This window comes from Ambystoma mexicanum, chromosome 4p (genome assembly GCF_040938575.1).
Source record: "Ambystoma mexicanum isolate Mex_15411 chromosome 4p, UKY_AmexF1_1, whole genome shotgun sequence".
Taxonomy (NCBI): domain Eukaryota; kingdom Metazoa; phylum Chordata; class Amphibia; order Caudata; family Ambystomatidae; genus Ambystoma; species Ambystoma mexicanum.
Window position 1 is genome coordinate 905,766,385 of NC_090927.1, and position 14,857 is coordinate 905,781,241.

At 47.5% G+C, this 14,857-nt stretch overlaps 1 protein-coding gene across 3 annotated transcripts in view; it reads left to right on the forward strand.

The window, feature by feature from the left end:
• MDN1 (midasin AAA ATPase 1) overlaps positions 1-13,854 on the forward strand; it is a 2,688,524-nt gene extending 2,674,670 nt beyond the window's left edge. For all 3 annotated transcript variants that reach the window (XM_069606482.1, XM_069606484.1, XM_069606483.1), the window contains exons 101-102: positions 12,143-12,285; positions 12,854-13,854. In XM_069606482.1, coding sequence (XP_069462583.1) covers positions 12,143-12,285; positions 12,854-13,042 — 332 coding nt within the window. In that variant the 3' untranslated portion in view covers positions 13,043-13,854. The remainder of the gene's footprint in view (positions 1-12,142; positions 12,286-12,853) is intronic.
• Positions 13,855-14,857: the final 1,003 nt, after the last annotated feature.

Sequence of the window (14,857 nt, forward strand, 5' to 3'; positions counted from 1 at the left end):
TCTCCTGGTCAGTATCATCGCAACCTGCAAGGAGAGAAAAGACTCAGGTTAGCAATATAAAGGCGAAACAGCGCCGCACATTGCGCATTACTCACCGGACCGCATCTAGCACACCACACCGCGCTTTCGCCTACCGGCCCATGCTCATCTTCAAACTGCATGACAACACCAAAATACCTTTCCATACCTAAAAGGAAAGAAGCAAGCCATTATTATTCGGACTAAGAGGAACATAAGAACTGCATATAAAGACTGTAAAGCAGCAAACCTACGGAGTCGCAGCAGGCCTGGATTTCCACAGTGGGGCTTGCACCAGTGAAGTAACTTGGTCGCTGCTTGCCCCATAAACCCCCCAACCTTCACCCACCATCTACGTGCTCCTGCCACGAGGAGCAGGACGGAGAATCCACTTTTTACAATATTAAGGTAAGGAGAAGGCCCAAGGGGGAGGAAGGAGTTGAGGCCAAGGGAGTTGGGAAAACATAAAGACAATCTGGTATTGAATCCAGCTCTCCTATATTGCAGACCCATCTTTAACCAGAGGCCTTACCAAGGGACCGGGGTGGGGTTCGAGAGTGCAAATCATCCAACCAGGGCTGGGTGGCGTCCCCATGGATAACAGGTGAGAGTAACACCTCACGTGGTGGTCCAGGGACTGCAACCTTTGGCTGGGCAAGCCCTTCCGGCAGCCTACCCCGCAGGTCACCATCACCACAGACTCCTCTCTCAGCGGTTGCGGGGGTCACCCTCCATGGCACCTGGACCCGGCAGGAGTACTATATCAATTGGCTGGAACTGAAGGCCATCTAGCTGGCGCTCTGAGCCTTCTTTCCGGTTATCAAGGGCAAAGTCCTCCTCATTCAGACAACTCGACCAGCATGTTCTACATCAACAAGCAGGGAGGTACCATATCCCCCCACCCCCACTGTGCAGGCTCGCAGTCAGCATGTGGGAATGGGCCCTGGAGAACAACATCTACATCACGGCTGTCCGCATGCAGGTGAATCTAACCTGGAGGCAGACAGGCTCAGCAGATTGGGAGCAGACAACTACGAGTGGTGGTTGAACGACCTAGTTCTGCAGGAAATCTTCTACAAATGGGGACACCCCAGGTAGACCTCAGGCTCCCTGGGCGATGCATTCCAGATTCAGTGGAACGGAATGACAGAATACACCTTCCCTCCCACACCACTAATACACAGGGTGATATGCAAGACCAAGGAATCTCGCCACCTCAGCATCATTCTAATAACAATGTGGTGGCCGGCCAATCGAGGGTTCTCGGAGCTGTTCAGCCTCTCAGAGAAGCCACCCCATTCGCCTTCCCACAGGTCCAGCACATCTTCTGGTGCAGCAGGGGGGTAGGGTCATCCACCCCGCGCCTCAGAAACTAGCCCGCACAGCGTGGTTCCTGAACAGGTCACTCTAGCTCACCACAGCCTTTCCAAGGCTGACCTAGAGATCATACAGGGCGCCAGGAGCAAGTCAACTTTAAGGGTAGCAACCCCCTTGCATGTACCTTGGACGACGTGCTCTCCTTCTCAGCACACCTCGCCCACTCAGGAATGCAGGTAGACACTTGCAGCACTTATTTGGCAGCCATTGGGGCTTACAGGAATTCGGAGGAGGAGATTTTTTCCTCTTCCAACCCGTCCGTCAAACATTTGACGGGACTCACCAGACTCTACCCGCCCATCAAGAGGCCACACCCCGTGTGGGACCTCGACATAGTTCTGGGTGCCCTTGCGCACAAACCATTTGAACCAATGGTGTCCGCGGACATCAGGCTGGTCACCATTAAGACGGCATTGCTAGTCAGCCTCACCTCGGCTCATAGAATCATTGAAATCCAGGCGCTGGTCGCCTCAGAGCCATATGCTACGTTTCACAAGGATGAAGTAGTCCTGCAGACACACCCAGCATTCTTGCCCAAGGTGCCTTCCATCAGAACGAAGAAATAGTGTTACCTATGTTTTTTGCTGAGCCCAAAGACGCGGCACAGAGAGTTCTGCACTGCCTGGATGTCAGGCGTGCCCTGAAATTCTAGTTGGACAGGACCAATGGCTTCTGCAAGTCGTACGCACTTTTTGGCACCTTCGGCAGATCAAGACCGGGGTATCAGGCCTCTAAGGCCTCCATAGCCCGTTGGATGGTCTCGGCCATCAAAGAAGCTTACGAGGGACAGCACAAGCCACTGCCGGCCAACATGCACACCCATGCGGTCAGAGCCTAGGCAGCAGCCATCTTTTTCCAGCGGCATGTCCCCTGGCAAGTAATAAGCAGGGCGGCCCCATGGGCCATCCCTTTGGCTTTCTGCAAGCACTACTGTTTGAATGCCAGTTCTAGGTCAGACGCGGCATTCGGACAGGTGGTTTTTAGAATTGCTTAAGGAGGGTCTCCTCTCCACCCTGGGGCTAAACTCAATTGTAATTGCCCATGCAGGAAAGGGAATGGGATGTAAGAGAAATTATAAGTTACTCACCGTAGTGACTAACGTACTCTTAGTCCTTAGTACCTTTTCCTCCATACGTCCCACCAGCCTCCCCCCTAATAAAACTGGTGTCATTAGGCAATGTTAATCTATTGTTGATGCGTCTATGGGGACCGGGGTGTGGTGCCGGTGGGCAGAGTCAGGGCAGCGCATGCTTCCGGGCCGCACCCTTGCACGCCTTGAAATTTAAAGGGGAAGAAGGTTTTTTCTGGTGAAAAAGGTTGTCTCCCGTCCCCTGGTAGGGACGCCCATGCAGTATGGGGGAAAGGGGACTATGGAGTCACCATGGTGAGTAACTCATAATTTTCCCCCTGCTCGTACAGAACCACCAAGGACAATTTTGGCTTCCTTGCCCCTGCACTCGCTGATTTCTACAACCACTATTTTGCTACTGGATCTTTCTCCTGCTCCCTCAAGCACTCCCTTGTGTGCCCTCTTCTGAAAAAACCTTCTGCGGACTCGAAGTGTCCAGCCAACTACCACCCCATATCTATCACCCTCTTCCTTGGGAATCTCCTGGAGAAGCTGGTCTTCCCCCAACTGACTCAGCACGCTGAACTAGTTGGTTGCCTCCACGACCACCAATCTGGATTCCGAGCATCCAGAGGCACAAACTGCTCTTTTGAACAGCTGTGAGGAAGTGCTTGCATCTCTTGATTCCAACTCTCCAACTGTTATCGTACTACTTGATCTCTCCTCTGCATTTGATACAGTCGACCACTCCATCCTCATAAAATGACTCCATGACACCCTAGTTATCTTGGAGCGGGAATCCGACTGGCTGACCTCGTTCCTCATTTGACCGTCCGTCCCAGGTTATTCTGAGCTCTTTTTCCTACTGCATCTCTTTCTACACCTGCGGCATCCCCCACAGCCCCAACTTTTCCCCCTGTCTAACAACTACCTTGCTTTGCTTGCACACCTCATTTACACCTTCTCCCCAAACTTCGTGTTGTGCAGATGACACACATCTCTTCTTCAAACTTCCCTCTGATCCTCTTACTTCCTCCATCATTCCCGACTGCCTATCTGTCAACAAGTCCTGGTGTACTTCAATGATCTCTGCCTCAACTCCAGCAAGACTGAGATCCTTCCTATGGGGACTGCTGCTCCCTCTTTCTGTCTCTTACTCTGGCCTCTTCTATGGGCTCTCCCCCTTCTACTTCATCTGAAGCCAGAAACCTTGGAGTCATCTTCGCCTCCTCTTTCCTTCATCCCTCCCATTCAAGACCTTGCCAAGAAGTCACACTTTCAACTCCACCACCTCTGAGGAATTCTTCCTTTCCTCAACTTCCCCCAGTAGCTCAATGCCTCTAGAGCTCCGGTTCTCTCTAGGCTAGGCTACTGCAATAGCCTTTTCCTTAATCTACCCTCTTCTTCTCTACGACCCCTCCAGCTAATCCACAATAGGGCTGCATGACTTATCCTTTGCCTCAAGTCCGGGGACCGCATCTCTCCAGCCCTAAAAACTCTCCACTGGCTCCTGCAAGGATCAAATTCAAATCTCTCTGCATCATCCACAAGAATGTCTGGGGCCGGGGACCACGCTACCTACAACTTGCTCTCACTAAATACTCTCCCTCCAGATCTTTACGTTCCTCCAGCGCCAACTCTCAGTTTTAAGCACTTAGCTAAACCGCTAGCTGGTGGCCGATCTCTTTCCTGAGCACGCTCCCCTCTATGAAATGGCATTCCTTTGTCTTGAGCCGGATCTCCTCAAATTCCGGTAGCTCCTCAAGACTTTCCTTTTCACCTCCTCCTTCCCTTCCTCCCTCCTCTGTTAAATTCCACAGTTGCTGAGATTGGTGACCATGGCCCTTATGTGTCCTCCCAGGTCCTGGCCGTCGACACCCAATTGCCTACAGCCTCCATCCCTCCCGGCACTTTGCCTTGGAACCCACTGGCCTATGTCACCACAGGCTTTCACTTATTTTGGCGGCTGACCACTCCACCTATCAGAGGCGTTGCTAGTGGGTGAGCTAAGAGGGCTATAGCCCCTGGTCTTTTGGTTGTAGCCCCGGATAGAATCTCACGACTACAACCAAAAAAGCCAGCTAGCCCCCTGTCCCGACAGTTCCGACATCAGCGTAGCCCCGGGTCTTTTCCAGACCTAGCAACACCCCTGCCACCTATGCACTTACAGCTACTCACTCCCTAACACTTCCCTCTTCATACACCTAGCACTTACCCCCGCCCCCATTCCCTCATCCCTTCTCTCCCTCTGCACTTGCACGTTCTGAATGCTCACAAGGCCTAGTGGGTCCGCCTCTATCTTTCATTGTTGTATTTGTTCTTCATTCCCATGTCCCCTCCCTGTTGCCCATTGTGCGCTTTGAAACACAATTTACTTGTATAAGCGCCTTACAAATGCTCAAAAAAATTAAAGTAAAAAATAGGAAGAGTGCAAGGAAGTCCTAGATGAGGTATTTTCTCTCTGGGGTACCCCAGCCGTGGATCTGTTTGCCACACAGTCTAACAGGAAGTGCAAACCATTTTGCTTGGGGGAATTTCCAGCGAACGGCACGCTAGGGGATGTTTCTCTTCTGGACTGGCTCTTCCATCTCCACTACGCCTTCCCTCCGATTTCCGTCATTCCATGGGTTCTCAGGAGGTTTTGAGCAACCCTGCTCTTGATCGCCCAGGATTGTGCAAGGAGGACATGGTACTCTGTCCTTCTGGACTTGACCATCTGGCCACCTTTCTGGTTTCCTCACCGCCCGGATCTCCTAACCCAGTTGAAAGGTTGGATGCTCGACCCAAATCCAGAATCCCTTAAACTACATGTGTGGCTCTTGAGAGGATGATGACTGGGACCTCTCTGAGGAGGTGCTCGGAGTGTTGCTGGCTGCACGCAGGCCATCTCCAAGATCTCTGTGCATGTGCAGAAGATTTGAGGCGTGGGCAGGGAACGCGAGATTGACCTCATCTCTTGCCCCACCACTACAGTGATGGAGTGTGGCTTCTTCAGGTCACCATAGTCAAAGGATACTTGGCGGCTTTGTCTGTGTTCAAAAGGTCTCCTGATCAAGGCTTTTTCTTCACAATCCCAGTTATGTCACAATTCCTGAAGGGCTTTGTAAATAAGTTTCTACCTTTTGTTGTACCCGATTGGGATTTGAACCTGGTTCTCACATTCCTTGTGGCAGCAGCTCCTATTGAGCCGTTACATTCTTGTTCCCCTCACATTGGGCAGACGGGTCAGAAAACTGCAGGCCCTTTGTTGCGAACCACCATTTCTTTGTTTTTTCTGCAAAAAACTATCTCTTAAAGTGAGATCGGGGTTCTTGCCTAAGGTTGTGTCAGAATTCCATCTTTCTCAGGCGATAGATCTTCTGGTTTCCTACCCACTTCTGCACACCTCCAAGCAGGAGTGTCTTCACCGGTTGGACCCCAAGAGAGCTGCTATGTAGCAAGAACGGCGGAATATAGAAAAAGAGACCTGTTTGCAGCCCACTCCATTTCAAGAAAAGGCCTAGCTGTATCGAAGCAGACAATTTTGCGATGGATCATATTGTGTATTTTGGCATGCTAACATACCGCAGGCAAAGAATTGTCTTCTGGCACCAGAGTCCATACTACCAGAGGGGTCTCCGCCTCTGCGGCTCTACAAAGAGTACCACCAGTTAGGGACATCTGCCGGGCCGCAAACCTGGTCCTGGGTCCATACATTCACAAAGAATTATAGGCTGGACTTCTCCCGTGGAGCTGATGTTTGATTCGGAAGGGCAGTGTTGCAGAGTTTTCTGCTGTAAAACTTTCATCCCGCCTTCATTGTTTTCCACTGCTTTGGGAGTCTATCTGATGAGGAATCTCTGGAAGAAAAGCAATTCATTAAAAGAGAAAAGATCTACTGTAATGTTCTTTCTATGGATTCTTCTCCCACAGATTCCTCATCACATCTCTCATCCATCCCCCGCTCAGAAAGTGTCGGCGGTAGGCTTCTGCTCTTCCAGAATGGGAGGTGTAGGTGATGCTACTTCTTGCTTGCAAGCCGCATTCCTCTCTTTTCCCAAATATTTAATTTTGTATGAAGTCCTGTTCATCCCAGTTGGATACCTATTTTTCTAATCCTCTGTTTGCTAGTTGGCCTCTCCTTTTTTCCGCTGGATTTCCTCTCTGGCGGCTGATCTCGGGGGTGACGGGGGAAAGGTGGGAACTGAGGTACGGGGCATAGTGGGGCAGTATATATATTTATATACGATGTTCCGTCCGGAGTAGACAATCAAGCACTGAGTCAAGACGGATCAGAGATTGACAGCCAAGTCGAAGTCCACTATGGCCCCTGTCTAATTTCTTCGAGCAGCTGAAGCTGGAAGGGGATATCTGTGTGATGAGGAATCTGTGGGAGAAGAATCCATGGATAGAACATTACGGTAAGTAATTTCTCCTTTGCTGTAATGCTTGCTGACGATCCTCCCTGTAGGGCCTAGACATGGTTGCTCTTCTGCTGCTGCTACCTACTATCATGAAGAGTCCTCATACTGGCACCTGAGACCTAAAACGACGTGTCTGCGGACCCTCTACAGGGTCCCTTGAACTGCTCATCTTGTATGTGGCAGCCCCGGGGTCCTCCAATATCATGGGAGTGAAGGAACAAAACACTTCATTGAGCCCATTATTAGAAGAAATTTTGCAGATCCCCCAAAGGAGTTAAAACATACTTAACTTGAACATTGTTGACACCAGTTCTTGGGTTAGGGTCTGGATTCCTTAAGCTTTGCTGCTATGAACTGGTTATATGGCATGTGGAATATTCTATAACATCTCTTTTCTGTGCAAATGTTTAAGTGTGTGTCCCTTTTGGACACCCAATTATAATAACACGCTTAATATCCAGATGTTTCTAAGCGCGGACCTGGGGATCGAACCCGTGTTGCTCCGCATCGTCTTGCCTCCAAGTCGAGCGTGTTGCCCCTGAGCTATCCTCCCGGGAATTGTGATTATGAATGTGTAGATATTGATTTATTTAGGTTTTAGTACTTTGACTGGATGCACTTCTGCTAATAAACATGTGTATTCTTGTACTCAACTTTGTGGACAATCTCTTTCATATGTTAATTGTATGTTGAACCAAACACCTGCTCTCCTTACTGCACAGCCTCATTACTAAATGAGTTTGGTTAGACTTTTGTAGTAAATCTGTGCAGGTCCACAAATGTTGGCTTGTTGGCACCCTAAAACAGATTTCTTTTTTAAAACCTATACATAATTCATAGCCTGGTGACTGATCTCATACGAAACTAGTAGCACCCTTAGTTGTGTATTTCACTTTGCCTTTTTGGTTTGCGAGCAGATGTTGGCACCCTCTTGCAAAAAAGTTGTCTATGTTGAAGTTGGCGTATTGGGGGCTTAACTTCGTTATAGTGTTTTTTAGTCCAAGAATGACAATTTCCGTCTTGTCTCAGTTGAGACATAGACCGATAATTGCCATCCATGCTTGGATTGTAACATAGATGTTGTTGAGGGTGGTGGCGTTTTGTGGTAGAGTCCAGTTAGGGGTATGAGTACTTGAGTGTCGTTTGCGTAGTTACTGTATGCCACACCGATGGAGTCAAGTAAGTCGAAAAGGGGTTTAGTGAAGAGGTTATAGAGGGTAGGGGCTGTACAAGATCCTTGGGGGACACTGTAGTTTATGGTAGTAGGGTCTGCATTTGCTGTGCCAGAGTAGACCTTCATGGCCCTTCCTTCGAGGAAGGAGGTGATCCATGATGCTGCTTGTTTAGAGAAGTGGGCTATACGAGTGAGGTGTTTGGTAAGTGTTTGGTGATCAACCAAGTCAAAAGCCGCTGATAGATCGAGGACGAGGAGCAGGGCCGGTTTGCCTTTGTCCATGATTTGTGTGATTTGGTTTTTTAGGTCTAATAAGGCAGATTCTGTTCCATGGCCGGCCTGGAAGCCAGATTGCCTTTTGCCTAGTATGGAATTAGCTTCTATGTATGATTGGATCTGGTTGTGAGCTGCTTTGTCTAGAATTTTCAGGAGGAATGGGACTGTCGTTATCGGTCTGTAGTTGTTGAGTTGTGCTGGGTCAAGTGTAGCTTTTTTTTTTTTTTTTTTTTTTTTTAGAAAGGCCCACACCCAGGCTTCCTTGAGATTATTTGGGACAGTTCCTGTTTGGAATGATGCGTTAATGAAGGCGGTAATCAGGGGAGCTAGGTCATTAGCACATTCCTTGATGATTTGAGGAGGGCAGATGTCTGCTTTGCATAGAGATGGTTTGAGCTTTTTTGATAAGGTTAAGGACCTCCTGTTCAGTGACATTTATGAATGCGAATTGCTCGTGGATAAAGTTGTTACACTTGTCTTGTGTAGAGTGATTGGTTTTTAGGTTAGGGAGGGCCTTTCAGTGGTTTTGTATTTTATTCTGGGGAGTTTTATTTTGTTGAGCATAGCGGTCTGAATGCTGGCGCACCAGGCTTTGTCTTTAGTTATCTCGTTGGCGGTGGCCGGGGGTGTGACTAGTTAATTGAACATTGCGAATAATTCTTTTGCTTGGGAATTGGCCTTAGTGATCCTATCATTGAAGGACTTAGATTTTGCTGTAAGGATGGCTTTTTTGTATTGGAGGGATAGCTGTTTGAATAAGCTCTTATTTAGATCACTGGGATCCGTTTGCCAGTTTTTCAGAGCCTGGCGCTTTTGTGCTGGGAGGGTTTGGAGTTTGTCCGAGAACCAGGAGTTGCAGTGAAATGATTTTTTTGCTTTCTTGCTTTCAAGTGGGGCTATGGAGTCTATGGCATTTGTGAGGGTGTCATTAAAGATGGCTGAGAGTATATTAGGGTCCGTGGAGAAGGGAGGTGCTAGGCGGGGGTTTTTGAGGTAGGGACGCAGGTTGTCTGCATTGAGTTTTTTGGAACTTCTTGTTATGGCGGGCGGTGCGTAGGTTTGTGTTTTAGGTATGGGGTCGGTGGGGATGTGGAATTCAATGCAGGTGTGGTCCGTCCAAGGCAAGGCGGAGTTGGAGATAATGTTAATGGCGCAATTGTGATCCATGACCCAGTCCAGGGTTCGGCCTTTGGTGTGAGTGGTGGTGAGGACTTTTTGGGAGAATCCGAAGTCTGTGAGTTCTTTAGCAAGAGTTTTGGCGGGTTTATCCTTTGGCTCATTGAAACCTAAGGTAAGGTCTCCTAGTAGAATGATTTTGGAAGATTTTTTAATGTTGTTAGTGAGCCGGTGGGAGAGGTGTTCTTGGAAGTCTGCTGGTAGTCCGGGCAGTCTGTATAGGATGTGGATGTTAAGATTATTGGGGGAGAGTGAGAGCTTGGCTGATAGGATGTCAGCATTTCCACTCCATGTGCTGTGGTCTGCTAATCTAATGTACAGTGCTTCTTTGTGGATAAGGGCGACCTCCCGCCTTATCAGATCTATCTTGCCTGTGGATGGTGTATCCTGTGGGTAGGGCAAGTGCGATGGCTGGGCAGGAGGCATCATTGAGCCAGGTTTCGGTGATGCATAGTAGGTCCATATTCTGTGTAGCTAATAGATCATTTATCTCTAGTGCGTGTGCTGCTAGGGAGCGTACGTTCAATAGTGTGCATTTGAGTGGAGGGTATTGTCCGCCTTTGATGTTTTGGTTTATGCTAGTAGGGGGAGGGGTGTGCTTGTTGTGGTGTGTGGGAGTGAGGGTCTTGGAGGGAGGTAGTGTAGAGGCATGTTGGGGTGGTGGAGAGAAAGGGGCAGTGCATTTGTTGACAATAGAGTGGAGTAGCGGAGTGGTGCGGGTGCCTAATCTGGTATTTCTGATTGTGATAGGTGTGGGTGAGCAGAGAAAAACCTTAGGATGTGAGCGATGTCCGAGGTTACAGTCTGGTGTCAAGGATGGGTCGGCTGAGACTTTGTGAAGTTATAGTTTGATATTAAGGCCGGTGAGTTGGGTGCCTTGCATTGAGAGATGTGTGTTTCGGGAGGCATAGGGCTCAATATAGTGAGAGCTATGAAGAGGGCTGTGAGGCTGGCTGGGCGAGGTGTTACAGGGAGAGTGCAAGGATGTCTGCCTGTGCTGAGATTGGGAGGTGTGCTAATGGGCATTGTGATCGTGGGGAGTGTCAGTGAGTATGGATAGTGCGATGGCGCAACTAGTGCTGGGCTCTGGTAGGTCACAAGATGGTCGCAGCCCGTGAGATGCCATGCCTGGATAGGATATTCAGTGAGGGGTATGCATAGGGCACTAATGGCAGGGTACAGAAGGGCAGCAGTGCCGCACAATACAGTACCTAGAGGAGATTTTATAAGCCGTACAACAAATACAATACCTAGAGTCGTTGTTCTAAGCAGTACAAGTCTATACCTAGATTCGATTTTCTTAGCAGTGTCACACAATGGCTAGATTCGATTTCCTGTGCAATAAAGGACAAAGGCTAGAATCGTTTTTCTAAGCAGTACAAGGCAATACCTAGATTCGATTTCCTAAGCAGTGTCGCACAATGGCTAGATTCGATTTCACATGCAATATAGCACAATGGCTAGTGAGGGTAGGATGTAGTGTCAAAAGTCGGTAGAGCGCTCCAGAGTGGCATGGGGAGTAGGGTGCTATGCTTAATGTACATGGCAGAGGCGCTCACCATGGCCTAACCACATGATTGAGCATTGATAAGCACTAGTATTGGAAGCAGAGCTTTTGAGTCACTGTACCTTAGGAGGTGACATCCGAGAGCAGGTTGCACCTTGGTGCGGAGAGGCAGCGTTTCTGGCAGATGGCAGGGACCGGCTTGGACGGGGGTAGCCTTTGGACGGGGGTAGCCTTTCCGACGTGGGCCTTACAAGAAAGTGGCCTGGCTCGCGCCTCCGGTCGCCTATTGGACCACTTGTAGGGCGAAGCAGCCAATAGGTGGGCATGCAGCCGAAAGGCAGAGGTCTGCAGGCTCAATGGGCTATGCGGCCATCTTTAAATGGCTATTGCCTCGTGGAGCCCAATGGCAGATATTCAATAAATCGGGTTGTGGGCTTCAATGCGCCGATTCAGGGTGGATAAGTCCAGGAGGGGGTGCAGGAAGTAAACACGGCCCGTGCCGGTAATTGCGAGGCACGAAGTGCAGATGATAAAAAAAAATGCTTTCTTGGCAGTAGGAGGGTGGTGCAGCCCTATGGCTTACCTCCAGCAGCTGCCTTGCTGTAGATGCAGCATATTGCGGTTCTGTAAGCTGGAGGAGCTCCTGCTTTGCAGTGTTGATGATGTGGATCGAGACAGCTTGGACGGGGGTAGCCTTTCCGACGTGGGCCTTACAAGAAAGTGGGCCATCCGAAAGTGGGACAGTCCTGTATTGTTAGTGGTTACAACTGGGGCTTGGAAGATCTGTTGTCACATTATTGATGATGCACTGCTGGGTGGCACAGAGATCGAAAGTATGTCGTGCGCCTCCGTCGAGGGCTGTTTAAGCATCATGCCAATGCAGCTTGTTATTGATAATGTTAGAAGTATTTAATCAGCAAGCAAAGGCTAATATCTCTCACAATCGTAGTCCCTTGATCACCCATGCCTTCAGCTTGCCCAAATCCATGACATTAAATGTACACTGCAATAAACTGTGGACTCCACAAATATTGTCTTTGCCCCTGCTTGCTTGTTCTTGGACTGCAATGGCGTGCACACTGCTATACTGCTTTCTCTAGTAGTAAACCTTTTGTTTGATCTTTCTTTTAATTTTCTTTTAGAAACTGCTCAGCTGCTTTTGATTGTATCAGATGGAAGAGGTCTGTTCCTGGAAGGTAAAGAGCGAGTTACAGCAGCAGTTCAGACCGCTCGAAATGCCAATATCTTTGTCATCTTTGTAATTCTCGACAATCCCAATTCCAGGGTGAGTGTAGCGAGAAGATGCTGTTTACGTTTCATTATTCAACTGCCGATTTAATGATTGTTTAATTTAGAATTTGATTTTGCCTTAAATATGTGTTGCAACATTACAGTGTGTATTATAACGAAGGTGTCATCCCTTCTGCCTGCACAAACCAATATCCAGGCCCAATGACTTGGACAAACAAATAATGTGTATTGATTCTTAAATCTCTTCCAAGCTCCTCATTAAACTTACCACATTAGACTGTCTATTTTAAGGAATGGTATGATCTAAATGTGCAGAATTAGAATGGTGCAAGAAACCTTGGAGGGTCTGTCACCTTGTAGGTAGTTATTTTACAGCATAACATCTGTGTGTCCATGAAACTCTGAGTAGCAGTTGACCTATCTGTAGTTTGAGAGGATGCAGCGGTTTATCCAAGTGTTCCTGATGACGTGTTCGAGCAACTTCACATAGTTCCATTGCGACTGCCGAGAAGTGGAATTCTGTAACCATTTGTGTGGTTTTTTTTTAATTTAAATCATGACGTTTTGCTTTGGTTTAATCTGTGGTTTGTTTTAATTTTCAGGATTCGATAATGGATATTAAAGTACCTGTTTTTGGAGAAGCTGGAGAAATGCCAGAAATCCGATCCTACATGGACGAGTTCCCTTTTCCATTCTACATAATCCTGCGTGATGTGAATGCCCTCCCAGAGACTCTAAGCGATGCCCTCAGACAGTGGTTTGAGCTGGTCACTGCGCATGACCATCAGTAATGGAGGGAAAACCGCCTAGCCACTTTTAATCCTGTGAATGTTGAAAGGGGGTGGGGTTTTTAATTTCTTTTTTTTTTGGTCTGTGGATAGAAGTATGAATGTAACTGTCAGGTGCAAGACATAACAGGATTGACTTGCTCGACTAACTTCTGATATTCAGACAGTGGTGTAGCAAACAGTTGAGCCCCTTTCTCCCGTATTCTTATGCAGGCGACTATGCAAAGATTACAGACAAACATTTTTTTGAAATGTTTATTTATTCCCTTCATCAGTTCACAAGTACCTGCCACTCGCCTGCACACCCAGCTGATGTGTTCCTCGAGCCTTGGAGGAGAGAATTTTGGTAGTTGTATGAGTAGTTATTTTTGGCACTGCTCATAGCACCAGTGAGCCTTTTCACCTCTTGTATGGGATTGGATCACTTTTGCAACGGACAAATGTTTTTAGCAAACTGTTTTGGAAAAAAATGGTCAGCTTGTAAAGTTCCTTTTTTTTGGTTTTTATTCAACCAAAAATGTGTCCTTAAATACTTGAAACTGTTCAGTTAATTCATGCCTAGTAGTAATAAAATGGTTTCCTGATAAATGCTCTATGCGTTTTTTGTATTAAGCATTGTAATTAATATTGAAACACGTTTTTTACACTGTCTGATTGCCTTGTGCTGTTTGCCTTTGTGTCTGATGGACATTGAGGAACTGTCAATTTAAGAAGTGTCCTAACAAATGTACTCGTCGTTTTTATTTCTTCACTTGTGCTAAAGTTAAGCATCACCTTTTGTCGTCTTACATGAATAATAAAATGTACTACTAATATTTTGTTTGGATGTTTCTCTGATCTGGAAGGGTTCTAGCAGCGACACATTCACAGCTTGCGTTTGCCCTTGACTAATTTTACCATGTGTTTGTGAAAATCGAAGCAGTTCAAAAAGGTGTTACAGTACATCTAATGTTGGTCAGATCATGTGTGATGCTGGCCCAAATTATAGAATCCAACTTTATCCCAAATGGTTTATTGTAAGACTGTCGAGCATATTGCATCCGTTCAAAATCACAGGAAGACAGAGGAGGGTACATGAACAGTCCTCAATTTACAATTAGGAGTGATTTGTTACAGAAGATTTATTTTGTAACACAATACTGTAGGTCAATGTAAATCTAAAAAGGGAGGTAATGGATATCGTAGGTGGCATCACCCAAAATATTACTTGTGCTAGCCTTTGTGTCCCTACAGGAATAGACAGGAGTCCAAAGGCACCATACCTGAAACACCCCCCTACATTACATCCCAACTTTCTTCTTTTGAGTACTCATTTACTTACCCCCTACTGTGTGCGTTCTTCCCCCACTTCCAATGGATTGCATTCTCCCACAGATGCCTCATCTTGATAGATCATCCTCTCTGCGCCAGCTTCTCTGAAACATTTAACAGAGACTTAGAACGGCTTAGCATTGTCTCCTCGCCCTCTGCATGCCTTGATCGTGCAACTCTTCGGCTTTGGACCGGATGTCGGCGCTATATGTACAGCATCACTACGACCCATACCTTTTTTTTAATTTATTTTTTATTTTTTACACACTGTTTTCAGAACATGGTTCAAAAATCTTTTCTGAATTTCTTCGGCGTCAGTATGTCATAGGCCCAAGCCTTCCAAATGCAAAACCTGCAGGGACTGCAACTCGAAGATGTCCATCAGTCGTGCACAATATCTGCATATAGTGTCTTGGTGTGGATCTCAATAATGAGCAATGTGGTTTCTGTCAGTGAAAGAACCTGGAGGCTTTCTGGCAGCACTTGGCCAAACTGGGGCTGGGAAGA